The sequence below is a fragment of the Neomonachus schauinslandi genome, chromosome 6, assembly GCF_002201575.2.
Source record: "Neomonachus schauinslandi chromosome 6, ASM220157v2, whole genome shotgun sequence".
Classification (NCBI taxonomy): domain Eukaryota; kingdom Metazoa; phylum Chordata; class Mammalia; order Carnivora; family Phocidae; genus Neomonachus; species Neomonachus schauinslandi.
The window spans coordinates 126,320,637-126,338,144 of NC_058408.1; the positions used below are offsets into that span (position 1 = coordinate 126,320,637).

Sequence of the window (17,508 nt, forward strand, 5' to 3'; positions counted from 1 at the left end):
ACAAAAAGAAAGGGCACCTGGGTGGCTCAGTCGGTTAAGCGACTGCCTTCGGCTCAGGTCATGATCCCAGGGTCCTGGGATCGAGTCCCGCATCGGGGTCCCTGCTCTGCATGGAGCCTGCTTCTCCCTCTCCCACTCCCCCTGCTTGTGTTCCCTCTCTCGCTGTGTCTCTCTCTGTCAAATAAATAAATAAAATCTTTAAAAAAAAAAAAATGACAAAAAGAAAAATACATGAACGTGATTTTTTAAAAAATCAAACACTATAAAAGGATATAAAAAGAAAAGACTCTCTCTTCCTCCTCTCCACTCTAAGGATCTTACTGTTAATCATTTGTTCCATACACACATACCCTTTTTTTTTTTTTTTAAGATTTTATTATTTATTTATTTGAGACAGAGAGAATGAGAGACAGAGAGCATGAGAGGGAGGAGGGTCAGAGGGAGAAGCAGACTCCCTGCCGAGCAGGGAGCCCGATGCAGGACTCAATCCCGGGACTCCAGGATCATGACCCGAGCCAAAGGCAGTCGCTTAACCAACTGAGCCACCCAGGCGCCCACACACATACCCTTTTCCCTCACAAGTGAGACCATCTTTATATGCTTTTCTTTCTTTGCTTGCTTCCCCAACTTAAAACATCACTCTATTAAAGACCCAAGTGATCTTCTAAGATCAGTATACAGGTCTATGCCATTCTTTTTTAACACTTGTATAAAATATACAACTGACTATTCAAAGATAATTTGGTGAAATAATTAGTGTTTTGTCACTCACCAGAATTCCTATTATACACGAATAGAAATAAAACATCAATCATAGAACCAGCTCCAGGGGGTAAACTTATTCACACAACTGGACACTGCTGATCATTTATTCAGTACCTATACTTGCTCAAGTATACAAACAGGACTTGTTTCCCAAAAAAGAATTTGTTTTATGACAGAAAACAGAAATATTGGCAGTGACCCCTTCAGCATCTTACATTTCCTTAATACCTTTGAAGGGAGAGAGCTTGGAGTCAAATACTGAGAAGCTGGAGGCTGTGTACTATATTAAAAAAAAAAAAAAAAAAAAGGGACTCCACAGTAGGTGGTTTGGGGGGGAAACTCCTGGAATTATTTGTGTTATTATTTACAGAAAGATAAGTAGTTTAAGATTTCCCTGGTTAAGGAGTCACCCCAATACAGGCTTTGTATCTATTTTTTTTAAAAGATTTATTTAGGGCGCCTGGGTGGCTCAGTCGTTGAGCGTCTGCCTTCGGCTCAGGTCATGATCCCAGAGTCCTGGGATCGAGCCCCGCGTCGGGCTCTCTGCTCGGCGGAAAGCCTGCTTCTCCCTCTCCCACTCCCCCTGCTTGTGTTCCCTCTCTCGCTGTGTCTCTCTCTCTCAAATAAATAAATAAAATCTTTTAAAAAAATAAAAAATAAAAATAAATAAAAAGATTTATTTATTTGAGAGAGAGAGAGAGAGAGAGCGTGTACAGGGGGGAGGGGCAGAGGGAGAGGGAGAGAAAGTCTTAAGCAGACTCCATGCTGAGCATGGAGCCCATTGTGGGGCTCAATCTCAGGACCCCAAGATCATAACCTGAGCCAAAACCAAGAGTTGGACACTTAACCAACTGCGCCACCCAGGCGCCCCAAGACTTTGTATCTATTTTTAAAATGAGGCTTGAGGGGCTTCTGGGTGGCTCAGTCGTTAGGTGTCTGCCTTCAGCTTGGGTCGTGGTCCCAGGGTCCTGGGATCGAGCCCCACATCGGGCTCCCTGCTCTGCAGGAAGCCTGCTTCTCCTTCTCCCACTCCCCCTGCTTGTGTTCCCTCTCATTACGTCTCTATCAAATAAATAAATAAAATTTTTTTAAAAAATGAGGCTTGAAAATCAAAAGTTCTTAAATTGCTTTTAATTTTTCTGGAGCTAAACAATTTAAGTCCAATTATAGTCCAATTTTGGGGAAGTAAAGTTGCTAAACGAAAGGTTAAAGGAGCTACTATTCAGTACAAACACTGTTTATGATGACTTGAGGCAACCTGTCTCTTGTTCTAATGTGAATATAAGTAAAACAATGGGCTCTGAGGCAAGAAGGCAAAGTAGCAGACAGCTTCAAGAGATGCAACACCTCTTTCAAACATGTTACCCGAACACTCACATATCCCATAAGTCATCTGCTCACTGTATCTTTCCAAGTCAAGCTGAATGCTTTTGTGGAAAAACTCCAATTTAGCTTTCAGTTGCTGAGATGCTGAGATCAAAGTGTTCTTCATTTTTGTCAAGTTAGCATTGTATCTAAGAAGACTTAACCTAAACCACAGCCAAAAAAAAAAATCAGTATTTCAGAAACACTGGACAAAAATTTAATAGCTTAAATTGCCATAAATCCAAAGCCTAAGTTTCTATTATCAATCTGAGAAATAGTTAATCTCTAGAATCTAATCTCTAAAGACTCCCTGCCTGTGATATTCTAAGATAACACAATCTTCTTATACCAGGACCTTTCAGGAAATACTCTCAAACTACTGCAACTGGATGGTTTCAGACCATTAGTAAGAATTCTGTAAGTCTGGTCAGAATATTACACTTCAGATTAGCCCAATATTTCAGTATTGCATGGAATACTGATTAGTGAAAACAGCAAGATTAATTCTTGAGCATTAATACACATGACATTGCACCTATAAACAACAGAATCCACTTACATTGCTGCTCTTTGTCCCTGAAAGAGCCTGCTGTAGTCTTCTTTTAGCCCAGACACATAGTGTACTGCTTCAGCCCATACTTTACGCAGCTGTATAATTGGAAGCTGTATTTTGCTGTCCCGTACTTTATGTAAAAAGATGGAAAAAAGAGGAGGGAAGTTACTTTTTAAAATTTTAGAGTTTGTCTATCATTCTTTCTGATTTCCTGTCCATACAAATATCATTCCCATAGATTCTAGAACCTGATGCTAGAAAGAATAAATTCTTACTGTTTAATTCAGTTCAATATATATTTACTGACCACCTGCAATACACAAGCCCTATTCCAGGTATGAGGGGAAATAAAAATGAATAATCACTATATAATCACAAAGCTCGCAATTATTCCTATATCTTTTTTTTTTTCTTGCATCTAACAGGGAATACTCCCTTTTTTCTCCATAAATCCGAATTCTTTATTTCTTTCAAGTTCTAAATGAAGTCCCATGTCCTCCACAATCTTTCCATCATCTTTCCTGCCTTTGAATAATAAATTTCATCTCCTGGACTACCAACCCAACTTGAGAAAAACATATATGGTAAATAGCAATTTAGTAAAATATGCTTTCTTCAATGCCAGATATATAAAATTATTTATTGATGGTTATCTCTTGCCCTTAGTAAAGGGAATGCTACTTTCACCCATGGGAGGGGCGCCTGGGTGATGCAGTTGGTTGGGTGTCTGCCTTCAGCTCAGGTCATGATCTGGGAGTTCCAGGATTGAGCCCCACGCTGGGATCCCTGCTCAGCGGGGAGTCTGCTTCTTCCTCTGCCCCTCCCCCTGCTCATGCTCTCTCCCTCTCACTCTCAAATATATTAAGTAAAAAAAATAAAACTATGGCAGATATACGTTAAGTTCATTGAAATTCCATTTTAACATTATGAAATTCTCCAAGATTGAGAGATTCATCCTATCCTTTAAGGTGGCAATTATAGTCTCCGTTATTATTTTCCAATGAAAACATTCAGAGAAATGATACTACACTGGGTTAATACTGAAAAATCACATTATCTGAAGCAGACTTAAAAAAAATAAAACCATATATCTGGAAAAATCTTTATCTCCCCTAATAATTGTTTCAAGTAACCTTTCTTCTATTCTTATATACCCACTCTTACTCCTGAGACTTCCTACAACAGACAAAAAAAACCCAAACCAAACAAAAACAAAATAACCCAAACACTTTAAAGAAAAAGAGTCTAGGGGAGGGGAGTCTTTTCACACACACACACAAATCATATATTTTAAAAAATAAAAGGGCCTAAGAAATGATACTCCAGTATCAAGAAGCACTCCTAGTGTCCAGATTTTGGTTTCTAACACTACTCTCCAAATAAAGCAACCCGGGCTCCTTGGAGAAATGGATGATCCTAGGACTGGGTCAAGAAATGCACAAGATAGACCTGGAACATGTTTTGGTGCCAGAAAGGAAGTGCTTAAAAAAAAAAAAAAAATTGAAAAACCCTAATTGATGGCACAAGTAAAAGGGGCAGAGAAAGCCAAATGAAAGAGCTCCTAGGGACCAAAGATGCAACAATTTGAAGAACAAAATAGTCTTGGGTTATAATCAAAGTATAAGATAAATATCCATGTATCCATATTGATAGAATAAATGATTGAATAAATTAATAAATGGGAGAGAAGAAACAAATGTCACATGCAAAAGAATTCCAAATAAATTATGTACTATATCCTTAAAGGAGGGGGAGCATAACTCCCCATTCCTTGGGTTCTACATAGTGACTTCCTTCAAAAGAGTACAGTATGGAAGGGTGGGGAGAGACTAAACTTTAAGGTGGAGAAACCTGAGAGACACTACTTCAGCCAGGTGATCCAAGGTCATCACCAAGAGTCATAAATCACACTGAAAGTATGTACTCTTCATATAATGTGATGAAAATGACACTTTGCTTCTGTGATCTTTCTCTCAAAACCCTAATCCTACTCTAATCAAGAGGGAAAAAAAAAAATCAAACTGCAACAGAGGAACATCCTAAAAAATACTTGACCAGTACTCCTCAAAGCTGTCAAGGTGATCAAAAACAAGGAAAAGTCTGAGAAACTATCACAGCCAAGAGGAGCCTAAAGAGACAAGACAACTACATGTAATGTGATATCCTGGAGGAGATCCTGGAACAGAAAAAGGACACCAGATAAAAACTAAGGAAAAATGAATAAAGTATGGGCTTTAGCTAATAATTACATATTGGTTCTTTACTTGTAACAAATGTACTATACAATATAAGATGTTAACAAATGGGGAAACAATATGTGTTGGGAAGGGGAATAACATGAGAACTTTGTACTATCCAATTCTGCTGTAAATTTAAAACTGTTGTTAAAAAAACTAACAAAAAGGTAACACAGAGGAAAGATTACATATTTTTAGCCCTATGCCCAGTTTTGTTCTTGATTTTACAATATTATGCTTGATTTTAGTTTTGGGTATACAGAAATTGATCACTTCTTCCAAAGAAAATAATTTTCACAAGATAAATGAAAACATTTGAACATTAAGCAGTATTCATATGATAAAATGAAATACATGAACATGCTTAAATAATGAAGGAACAACTAGAAAGTAGGCTTAATTAATAGTGGAATCCATTCTTCTGCAAGAGCCCTATCCTGCGGAAAGTAAGTCTTCTTCCAAATGAGGATCTAGAGGTGACTTGAAATCTACCATTTCACCTTCCAAACTATATAAATTCATTTTTCACACACTTAAAAACCCAAAGTATGAGATATAGAACAGAAACACCAAAAGACCATTTCTACTAACCATATTGAGTCAAAATTATATTATTTCAGGTTTAAACCTCAGTCAGTAAATGAGCTATACTTACCAATATAATTTACACAGTCAGATAAACTTCTGGAAGCAAATGGTCCTTCATATACAGTCTTACTTTTATCAAACAAATACACCATATAGCTATCACAGCCTCTCTGAAAAAGAAACAATTAAAAAAAAAATCCTTGAAAATACTAGGTTCTCTAAGTACTTAAACACACATTTCCTAATGTGAAATGCAAATGAATAATGTCAATGTTTATCAGCTACACCTTACAGATTTAAGGTCTAGATTACTATTTAGGAAAAATAAATAACTGTAGTACGGGCTAAAGTGAAAACAATCACCAGACCCAAAAGGACAAAAGCAAAAAGTCATAACAACATATATCCATATAATGGGAATATTCAGTAATCAAAAGGAATGAAGTTCTGATACATGCTAGGACATGAATGAACCTCCAAAACACAATGCTAAATGAAAGAAGTCAGACACAAGAGACTACAGACTGTATGATTTCACTTATACGAAGTGTTTAGAAAAGGCAAATTATAGAGATAGAAAGTAAATTAGTAGTTGCCTGAAGTGAACAGAATGGAGATTAAGAATTAGTGGACATGAAGGATCTTATTGATATGGAAATTTCTTAAAACTGATTTATAGCAATGGCTGCACAATTAGGCAAATTTACTAAAAAAAAAATCACTGAATTGTACACATGAAATGGGTAAATTACATGATATATAAAATTTGCCTCAATAAAGTAAAACGATGACAACAACAACAAAAGAGTCATGAGCACAATATTTTACCATCCATCTATCCTCTGGCAGGATCTATGACACTGCTGGTCTAATTTCAAGGTTCTAGGCTTTAAGTACAAAAGGGGAAAAAAAGAAAGGGGAGAAAACTGGCACCAAAGAGAAAGTCATACAAAGTTTTAAACATATCTTGTTCAACTTGCAAAGCAATGATAAGAGTAATGAATAGGATAAAATTAAAGTAAGAATTGTAAGGTGTGCACCACCCCCCCCAAGGAGATTCCGACTAAGCATCAAAAAAATGCAGGCCATGCAATCCCTCTATGCTAAAAGATTTCTTATACTCTAGGTATATTAGAATTCTCTTACGACTCCATCTAGAACACATTGAGAGGCTGGTTTCCGAGGATCCAGAGAAATTCCTGTCTCTGAAAGAAGCTCTTGAGAACCAGTATTTATTCCAGTTTCACGCTCAATACGAGACTGTAGTGAATGAAGACTTTCATCAGGTGGTAACAAAAAAGAAATTATCTTTGCAGAAGTCATATTTAGGATGTGTACTATCTGTATAAATAAGAAAAAAATGATTATTGATCATTTACTACATAAAAGATTCACTGCTAGATACTAAAGGGAATATGAGCAAAAGGCATTATCTCTATACTAAACAAGGTTCGATCATTTTCCAAAATGAGATCTCCTTCCATAATTATGAAAACTGAACAGTAGAGTTTACTTTCCTATAGCAGATGTTAGATCCAAAGAATAAAGTTTCAAAATTATAGGGATGTACAAAATCTAGAGATGAAAACCCCAATTTTAAAAGGCAACACTTAGGGGTGCCTGGGTGGCTCAGTCAGTTAAGCATCCAACTCTTGATTTCAGCTCCGGTCATGATCTCAGGGTTGTGAGATCAAGCCCTGCATGGAGCCTGCTTGGGATTCTCTCTCCCTCTCTAAAAAAAATTAATTAATTTTAAAAAATTTTAAAAATAAAAAATAAAAAGGCAACACTTATTTATTCTCAGAAACTTATCGTAGACCTGGAAGGAAATATTCACATTTATGAAGTCCCTAATAGATGCCAACCACAGAGTTAAGTGCTTTCACATAACATCCTGTTAATTACATCTTCTAAGCTCCATTTTGGCAGAGAGAAACCAGAGCCCTGAGAAGTCTTTTGAAAACAACATGATTTTAAATCCTCTTCCTTCTATTGTCCTTAGATAAGCCATACAAATACCTATGTTTCTCCAGTGCATTATATTGACTAGTATATGCAAATGATTAAAATATTTTTCTTTAAATTCAATTAACATACAGTGTATTGTTAGATTAAAATTATTTCTGCTAGAAATGCTTGTTACCGAGGTAAAGCATTAACTTTCCTTTTAGAATAACCTTTATGTTTGAAAAAGGTGAGAGGAAGAGAAGGGGACTGTCAAAGTTGACATGGATTTACAGAACCAGTATCCCAACTGAGACCTCCCATTCCTTCCCATCCTAAGCAGATTTTATGACAGCTGCCACTAACAGCAAAAGCAGAAATTCAGGATGGATATCCTAAGGTGGATATATACTTTTACACAGGGTTTATGTCAAACTAGGTAAGTAATCATGGAATCCTACAACCAAAGCCGAACCATAAGAGAGCAAAAGAAAGAGAGAGGAAATATAACTTACATTTATCCTTTTGTTCCTCAAGTATTTAATGAGTGACTACTATGGTAAATACTATTAAGTGTGTTGTGGTGGTAGTGGGTATGCAAATTGAGTAACTTATGATCCTTGCCTTCCACGGGATAATGGCCAAATAGAAGATATTAAGAAACATTAAGAGAACTAAAATACAAGGCAAAATGCCACATGTACTATAATAATGTAAAGTATTGTGCAGGTTCCAAAGGAGTTTACTTGGTGGGAGGAAAGGGACGCTTTATAAGAGAGGCACTATGAGCTAAACTTTGGAAAGGAAGGAAGATTAGAACAAGGAAAGATTAAAGAAGAAAGGTTCTTCTAGGTAGAAAACAAGGTAGGCAGAGGCAGAAAGGTAAAAAGGGATGAGCATAATCAAAGAATATAAATAATCCAGACACCTGACTGGGTGTCTCAGTCAGTTGAGCACCCGTCTCTTGATTTTGGCTCAGGTCATGATATGAGCCCTGCATTGGGCTCCATGCTCCCCGTGTTGAGCTTGGGGAGTCTGCTGGAGATTCTCTCTCTGCCCCTCCCCCTGCTCGCTCGCTCTCTCTCTCTCTCATATAAATAAATCTTTTTTTTTTTTAAAGATTTTATTTATTTATTTGACAGAGAGAGAGACAGTGAGAGAGGGAACACAAGCAGGAGGAGTGGGAGAGGGAGAAGCAGGCTTCCCACGGAGCAGGGAGCCCGATGCGGGGCTCAATCCCAGGACCCTGGGATCATGACCTGAGCTGAAGGTTGACGTTTAACGACTGAGCCACCCAGGCGCCCCTCTCATATAAATAAATCTTAAAAAAAAAAAAAAAGTATAAATAATCCAGTTCAAATGTACCTAAAATGATGGCCCCTTAGGGTATAATAGGAGATAAGGCTGCAAGTATAGGATGAAAGGAGACCAAGACAGATACTGAATACTAAATGTAAAGATTTGGACTTTATTCAATAAGCAAAGAGGAACTATGGAGGAAGGCTTTCTAAATTGAGAACCTGACAAGCTCAGAATTGTTAAAACATTCAAAAGATAAATCTTTTATCTTTTATCAAAAGATAAATCCAAGTAATTGGATATGCCACTGGAAGAGAAGGAATAGTCAGACGAGCATCCCACTTAGGTAGCTGGAAAGATGACAGTGCAAGAGGCATAGGAAAAGCTGTAGGAGAGATTTAATGGAGCAAATGTGTTCAGTTTTTAATAAAATAAGTTTTGGGTGCCAGTGAGACTATCAACTATAGTTATATAGCAGTTATAAACACCCTGCAGAAAAGTGACAACAGAAGAAATAAATTTGCAAGTTATCCGTATTCAGTTTATAGGTAAAGTTCTACATCTAAAGATTATAAAGGAAAGGAAGAAAAAGTAATATGGAAAAAGAGAAAACCAAGGAGAGACACTTAGGGTATAGTAACATTTAGGAGCATGAAAAAGGTGGCAAAGAAGGAATAATTAAATACTTTGTTTCACCATCATCTTCACTGGCAAGTTCAGTATACTTTTCTCAGCTTTCCTATATATTTAAAGTTTTTCATAATACATTGTTGGAAAATCATGCAGATTTTAATCTTTTTAAAAAGAAGTATTCTAGTAGCCGTTTTGTTGATTTCTTTTTTAAATGAAAATCAAACAGACATCATTCCTTCTTGGAACAATATAATAAGCACCTTAGAAAACGTCCTACAATACAAACTGTTTTGCAGTTCATGTTCCGGTGTTATTGATATTCCCCTGTCTTTAAGTCTTTCCCCCTACCCATTCCCGATTAATTCTTATCTTTCAAAATTCAGTCCTATTATCATGTCTCAGAAGCATCCCCAAGTTACTATGAATAGTACCCTACACATACCTTATCCTGTACAAGCTCCCAATAATATTGAGCCTTTAAAGAAGATTATTACTGTACCCGAGCTAAAAAGAGATAGACAGATCGATAGACAGATATTTGCCCCAGATTCACAGACAGGTAAATAGTGGTTCTGCAAACTGAAGTCTACAGACCACAAAACATATAAGGAGGACTCTTTCCCTATGCTCTATAACAAGCACATGTCCACAGACCCCACAGGGTGGAAATGATGCTACGATCACCATGACAAGCCTGAAAAAAATCTGGGGTAAAAGACAAAAATTTTCAGGGACAACAAAAAACTAAAAGGTGTCACCAAGTCCTGCTGGTCTAACACACTAAGGAATGATTTATTCCTTGGCACAACAGAAGAAAACCAAATCAAGAAGCCAGATACCTTTTCAGCATTAGCCAAGAATGACATCAACGTGGCCCCAAGTTCCTATTTAATAAGCTATGACAAGATTACAGTAAAACTTTACATGATTATAACTTCTCATTTCAATTTTTTTTTTCCGGAAAATAAAATGTAGCCCCACCCCCAACTAGCCTCCTCCTGAACCTCCTCCTGCCTTCAGGACGGCCTTGGATGCTCACCACCGAGCCCTCACCACAGATTGTTCCAATTTTAGAAACCCTATCTACTACTACCCAATCAGTAACTATGGAAAGACTTCAGATGAGAGTTGTTTCTGTGTATACTAATATAGAGCCTCTCATTCATACCAATGAATATTTACTGAGAACCTGATACATGGCCTCCTTTGTACAGAACACGGGGGTAGGGATAGCATGGTGGTAGGGTGAGTGACTGTTAATAAAAGTAGTAAGAACAGGGTGCCTGGGTGGCTCAGTTGATTAAGCGACTGCCTTCGGCTCAGATCATGATCCTGGAGTCCCTGGATCGAGTCCCACATCGGGCTCCCTGCTTGGCAGGGAGTCTGCTTCTCCCTCTGACCCTCCCCCACTCATGTGCTCTCTCTCTCTCTCTCATTCTCTCTCTCTCTCTCATAGATAAATAAAATCTTTAAAAAAAAAAGTAGTAAGAACAGGGGCGGAGCAAGATGGCGGAGGTGTAGTAGACCTGGATTTCGTCTGGTCCCAGGAATTCAGCTGGATAGGGATCAAACCATTCTGAACACCTACAAACTCAACAGGAGATGGAAGAAAAGAATAGCAACAACTCTCTGAACAGAAAAGCGACCACTTTCTGGAAGGTAGGACGTGCGGAGAAGTGAATCCAAGGCGATATTTGGGAGGATAGACGGTGGGGGAGGGGGCCTCCGTCAGCCTCTACCGGCAAGTGATAGAGCCCGGGAGCACAAAATCGGAACTTTTAGAAGCTGCTCCGCTAAGAGACGTCGCTCCAGTGGCTAAGCGGGGGGTGGAACCCTCGCTGGGACAGTGTGGTCTCAGGACCCGCGGGGTCACAGAAGGACCGGGGGTGCCTGAGTGCAGCAGAGCTCCCAGGTATCGGAGCCAGGAAGCAGGCTGCAGAGATGGAGCCGAGGCGTGGGCTCTCAGCTCAGGGTTGCCATAAACCGTGATCCGCGGCACAGTCGGGCCACTGCTCCTCCAGCAGGGACCCAACAAGCGGCAGATCTGGGGAGACTCCCCTTCCTCCCCCAGGAGGAGCGGCGTGGGAGCGCACCACAGAGATCTGCGGGGTTTGGAGACTCCACACGGGGGTCATGTGCCAGAGATAGAAACGCTCGGTCACAGGCCGGGTGAGCACGGAGTGCGGCCAGAGACTGGGGAGACGGGAGGGACTGACTGCTTTTCTCTGGGGGCGCACTGAGGAGCGGGGCCCCAAGTTCTCGGCTCCTTGGGGCGGAGATTGGGAGGCCACCATTTTCACTCTCATCCCCCAAAGCTGTGCAGAAAGCTTGCAGGGAACAAAAGCTCCCAAGAGCAAATCCAAGCAGATTACTTAGCCCAGACCGGCAAGGGCGGGGCAATTCCGCCTCCGGCAAAGACATTTGGAAACCACAGCAACAGGCCCCTCCCCCAGAAGATCAGCGAGAACAGCCAGCCAAGACCAAGTTTACCAATCAATGAGAACGGCAGAACTCCAGCGCTAGGGGAATACTGCACATAGAATCCATGGCTTTTTCCCCATGATTCTTTAGTCTTTCAAAGTTACTTTTTTTTTTTTAATTTTTCTTTTTCCCTTTTTCAAAAATTATTTTTTATTTTTCACGTTTAGAGTCATATTCAATCCCTTCACAGTAGTTACCCTTATTTTTGGTGTATATATATATAAGTTGTTCTCTCTTTAAAATTTTGAGATACAGTTTCTTCTAACAGATCAAAATATATCCTAAATCTCTAGTGTATGGCTTTGTTCTAGTCTCCTGCCTGATCACATTCTCTCCCTTTTTTTTTTAAATCCTCTTCTTTCTTTTTTCAACCAATTCTTATCAATTCCTTTTATAAAATCTTTTATAATTTTCATCTTTACAGTCATATTCCATCCCTTCATCATATTAACCCTTATTTTTGTACATATATAAGTTTTTCTTTCTTTAAAATTTTGGGAGAAACTTTCTTCTAAAAGACCAAAATACATCCAAAATCTAGTGTGTGACACAGATCTATGCACCAGCCTGATCATATTTGATCATATCCTGTTTTTGTTTTGTTTTCTTTTTCTTTTTTCTTTCTTTCCCTTTCTTTTCCCTCTGTTTCAGGTCTTTTCTCATTTGTTTAGTGCATATTTTCTGGGGACATTGTTACCCTGTTAGCATTTTGTTCTTTCATTCATCTATTCTCCTCTGGACAAAATGACAAGATGGAAAAAATCACCTCAACAAAAAGAACAAGAGGCAGTACCAACTGCCAGGGACCTAATCAATACGGACATTAGTACGATGTCAGAACTAGAGTTCAGAATGATGATTTTAAAGATACTAGCTGGGCTTGAAAAAAACATGGAAGTTATTAAAGAAACCCTTTCTGGAGAAATAAAAGAACTAAAATCTAACAAAGTCGAAATCAAAAAGGCTATTAATGAGGTGCAATCAAAAATGGAGGCTCTAACTGCTAGGATAAATGAGGCAGAAGAGAGAATTAGTGATACAGAAGACCAAATGATGGAAAATAAAGAAGCTGAGAAAAAGAGAGATAAACAACTACTGGATCACGAGGGCAGAATTCGAGAGATAAGCAATACCATAAGATGAAACAACATTAGAATAATTGGGATCCCAGAAGAAGAAGAAAGAGAGAGAGGGGCAGAAGGTATACTGGAGCAAATTATAGCAGAGAACTTCCCTAATTTGGGGAAGGAAACAGCCATCAAAATCCAGGAGGCACAGAGAACCGCCCCCCTCAAAATCAATAAAAATAGGTCAACACCCCGCCATTTAATAGTAAAACTTATGAGTCTCAGAGACAAAGAGAAAATCCTGAAAGCAGCTCGGGAGAAGAGATCTGTAACCTACAATGGTAGAAACATTAGATTGGCAACAGACCTATCCACAAAGTCCTGGTAGGCCAGAAAGGACTGGCAGGATATATTCAGAGCACTAAATGGGAAAAATATGCAGCCAAAAATACTATATCCAGCTAGGCTGTCACTGAAAATAGAAGGAGAGACAAAAAGCTTCCAGGACAAACAAAAACTAAAGGAATTTGCAAACACAAAACCAGCCCTACAAGAAATATTGAAAGGGGTCCTCTAAGCAAAGAGAGAGCCTAAAAGCAACATAGACCAGAAAGGAACACAGACAATACACAGTAAAAGTCACATTACAGGCAATACAATGGCACTAAATTCATATCTTTCAGTAGTTACCCTGAATGTAAATGGGCTAAATGCCCCAATCAAAAGACACAGGCTATCAGACTGGATAAAAAAACAAGACCCATCGATATGCTGTCTGCAAGAGACTCATTTTAGACCCAAAGACACCCCCAGATTGAAAGTGAAGGGGTAGAAAACCATTTACCATGCTAATGGACACCAAAAGAAAGCTGGGGTGGCAATCCTTATATCAGACAAATTAGATTTTAAACCAAAGACTGTAATAAGAGATGAGGAAGGACACTAAGTCATACTTAAAGGGTCTATCCAACAAGAAGATCTAACAATTGTAAATATCTATGCCCCTAACATGGGAGCAGCCAATTATATAAGCCAATTAATAACAAAAGCAAAGAAACATAACGACAACAATACATTTATAGTGGGGGACTTTAACACCCCCCTCACTGAAATGGACAGATCGTCTAAGCAAAAGATCAACAAGGAAATAAAGACTTTAAATGACACACTGGACCAAATGGACTTCACAGATATATTCAGAACATTCCATCCCAAAGCAACAGAATACACATTGTTCTCTAGTGCCCATAGAACATTCTCCAGAATAGATCACATCCCAGGTCACAAATCAGGTCTCAACTGGTACCAAAAGATTGGGATCATTCCCTGCATATTTTCAGACCACAATGCTTTGAAACTAGAATTCAATCACAAGAGGAAAGTCGGAAAGAACTCAAATACATGGAGGCTAAAGAGCATCCTACTGAAGAATGAATGGGTCAACCAGAATATTAAAGAAGAATTAAAAAATTCATGGAAACAAATGAAAATGAAAACACAACTGTTCAAAATCTTTGGGATGCAGCAAAGGCAGTCCTAAGAGGAAAGTATACAGCAATACAAGCCTTTCTCAAGAAACAAGAAAGGTCTCAAATACACAACCTAACCCTACACCTAAAGGAGCTGGAGAAAGACCAGCAAATAAAGCCTAAACCCAACAGGAGAAGAGAAATAATAAAGATCAGAGCAGAAATCAATGAAATAGAAACCAAAAGAACAGTAGAACAGATCAATGAAACTAGGAGCTGATTCTTGGAAAGAATTAACAGGATTGATAAACCCCTGGCCAGACTTATCAAAAAGAAAAGAGAAATGACCCAAATCAACAAAATCATGAATGAAAGAGGAGATCACAACCAACACCAAAGAAATACAAACAATTATAAGAACATATTATGAGCAACTATATGCCAGCAAATTAGATAACCTGGAAGAAATGGATGCATTCCTAGAGATGTATCAACTACCTAAACTGAACCAGGAAGAAACAAAAAACCTGAACAGACCTATAACCACTAAGGAAATTGAAGCAGTCATCAAAAATCTCCCAATAAACAAGAGCCCAGGGCCAGATGGCTTCCCAGTGGAATTCTACCAAACATTTAAAGAAGAATTAATACCTATCCTTCTGAAACTGTTCCAAAAAATAGAAATGGAAGGAAAACTTCTAAACTCGTTTTATGAGGCCACCGTTACCTTGATCCCCAAACCAAAGACCCCATCAAAAAGGAGAATTACAGACCAATATCCTTGATGAACATGGATGCAAAAATTCTCACCAAAATACTAGCCAATAGGATCCAACAGCACATTAAAAGGATTATTCACCACGACCAAGTGGGATTTATCCCTGGGCTGCAAGGTTGGTTCAACATCCACAAATCAATCAATGTGATACAATACATTAATAAAAGAAAGAACAAGAACCATATGATCCTCTCAATAGATGCAGAAAAAGCATTTGACAAAGTACAGCATCCTTTCTTGATCAAAACTCTTCAGAGTATAGGCATAAAGGGTACATACCTCAATATCATAAAAGCCATCTATGAAAAACCCACAGCAAATATCATTCTCAATGGGCAAAAACTGAGAGCTTTCCCCCTAAGGTCAGGAACACAGCAGGGATGTCCACTATCACCACTGCTATTCAACATAGTATTAGAAGTCCTAGCCACAGCAATCAGACAACAAAAAGAAATAAAAGGCATCCAAATCGGCAAAGAAGAAGTCAAACTCTCACTCTTTGCAGATGATATGAGACTTTATGTGGAAAACCCAAAAGACTCCACCTCAAAACTGCTAGAACTCATACAGGAATTCAGTAAAGTGGCAGGATATAAAATCAATGCACAGAAATCAGTGGCATTCCTATACACCAACAACAAGACAGAAGAAAGAGAAATTAAGGAGTCGATCCCATTTACAATTGCACCCAAAACCATAAGATACCTAGGAATAAATCTAACCAAAGAGGCAAAGAATCTGTACTCAGAAAACCATACAATACTCATGAAAGAAACTGAGGAAGACACAAAGAAATGGAAAAACGTTCCATGCTCATGGATTGGAAGAACAAATATTGTGAAGATGTCAATGCTACCTAGAGCAATCTACACATTCAATGCAATCCCCATCAAAATACCATCCACTTTTTTCAAAGAAATGGAACAAATAATCCTAAAATTTGTATGGAACCAGAAAAGACCCCTACTAGCCAGAGGAATGTTAAAAAAGAAAAGCAAAGCTGGCGGCATCACAATTCTGGACTTCAAGCTCTATTACAAAGCTGTTATCATCAAGACAGTATGGTACTGGCACAAAAACAGACACATTGATCAATGGAACAGCATAGAGAGCCCAGAAATGGACCCTCAACTCTATGGTCAACTAATCTTCGACAAAGCAGGAAAGAATGTCCAGTGGAAAAAAGACAGTCTCTTCAACAAATGGTGCTGGGAAAATTGGACAGCCACATGCAGAAGAATGAACCTGGACTATTTCCTTACACCACACTGAAAAATAGACTCAAAATGGTTGAAAGACTTAAATGTGAGACAGGAGTCCATCAAAATCCTAAAGGAGAACACAGGGAGCAACCTCTTCGACCTCAGCCGCAGCAACTTCTTCCTAGAAACATCGCCAAAGGCAAGGGAAGCAAGGGCAAAAATGAACTATTAGGACCTCATCAAGATAAAAAGCTTTTGCACAGCAAAAGAAACAGTCAACAAAACCAAAAGACAACCGATAGAATGGGAGAAGATATTTGCAAATGACATATCAGATAAAGGGCTAGTATCCAAAATCTATAAAGAACTTCTTAAACTCAACACCCAAAGAACAAATGATCCAATCAAGAAATGGGCAGAAGACATGAACAGACATTTTTCCAAAGAAGACATCCAAATGGCCAACAGACACATGAAAAAGTGCTCAACATCATTCGGCATCAGGGAAATCCAAATCAAAACCTCAATGAGATATCACCTCACACCAGTCAGAATAGCTAAAATGAACAAGTCAGGAAACAACAGATGTTGGTGGGGATGCAGAGAAAGGGGAACCCTCCTACACTGTTGGTGGGAATGCAAGCCAGTACAGCCACTCGGGAAAACAGTATGGAGGTTCTTCAAAAAGTTGAAAATAGAGCTACCATACAATCCAGCAATTGCACTACTGGGTATTTACCCCAAAGATACAAATGTAGGGATCCGAAGGGGTACGTGCACCCCGATGTTTATAGCAGCAGAATGTCCACAATAGCCAAACCGTGGAAAGAGCCATTGACAGATGAATGGATAAAGAAGATGTGGTGTGTATATATATATATATATATATATATATATATATATATATATATATAATGGAATATTATGCAGCCATCAAAAGGAATGAAATCTTGTCATTTGCAACGACGTGGATGGAACTGGAGAGTGTTATGCTGAGCGAAATAAGTCAATCAGAAAAAGACATGTATCATATGACCTCACTGATATGAGGAATTCTTAATCTCAGGAAACAGAGGGTTGCTGGAGTGGTGGGGGGTGGGAGGGATGGGGCAGCTGGGTGATAGACA

The 17,508-nt window shown here is 38.7% G+C and overlaps 1 protein-coding gene across 1 annotated transcript in view; it reads right to left on the minus strand.

Moving 5' to 3' along the window:
• CHUK (component of inhibitor of nuclear factor kappa B kinase complex) overlaps nucleotides 1-17,508 on the minus strand; it is a 46,625-nt gene that overhangs the window by 14,879 nt on the left and 14,238 nt on the right. Inside the window, exons 10-13 of the mRNA XM_021699712.1 lie at nucleotides 6,655-6,849; nucleotides 5,576-5,678; nucleotides 2,690-2,813; nucleotides 2,143-2,294 (exon numbers count right to left, since the gene is read on the minus strand). Coding sequence (XP_021555387.1) covers nucleotides 2,143-2,294; nucleotides 2,690-2,813; nucleotides 5,576-5,678; nucleotides 6,655-6,849 — 574 coding nt within the window. The remainder of the gene's footprint in view (nucleotides 1-2,142; nucleotides 2,295-2,689; nucleotides 2,814-5,575; nucleotides 5,679-6,654; nucleotides 6,850-17,508) is intronic.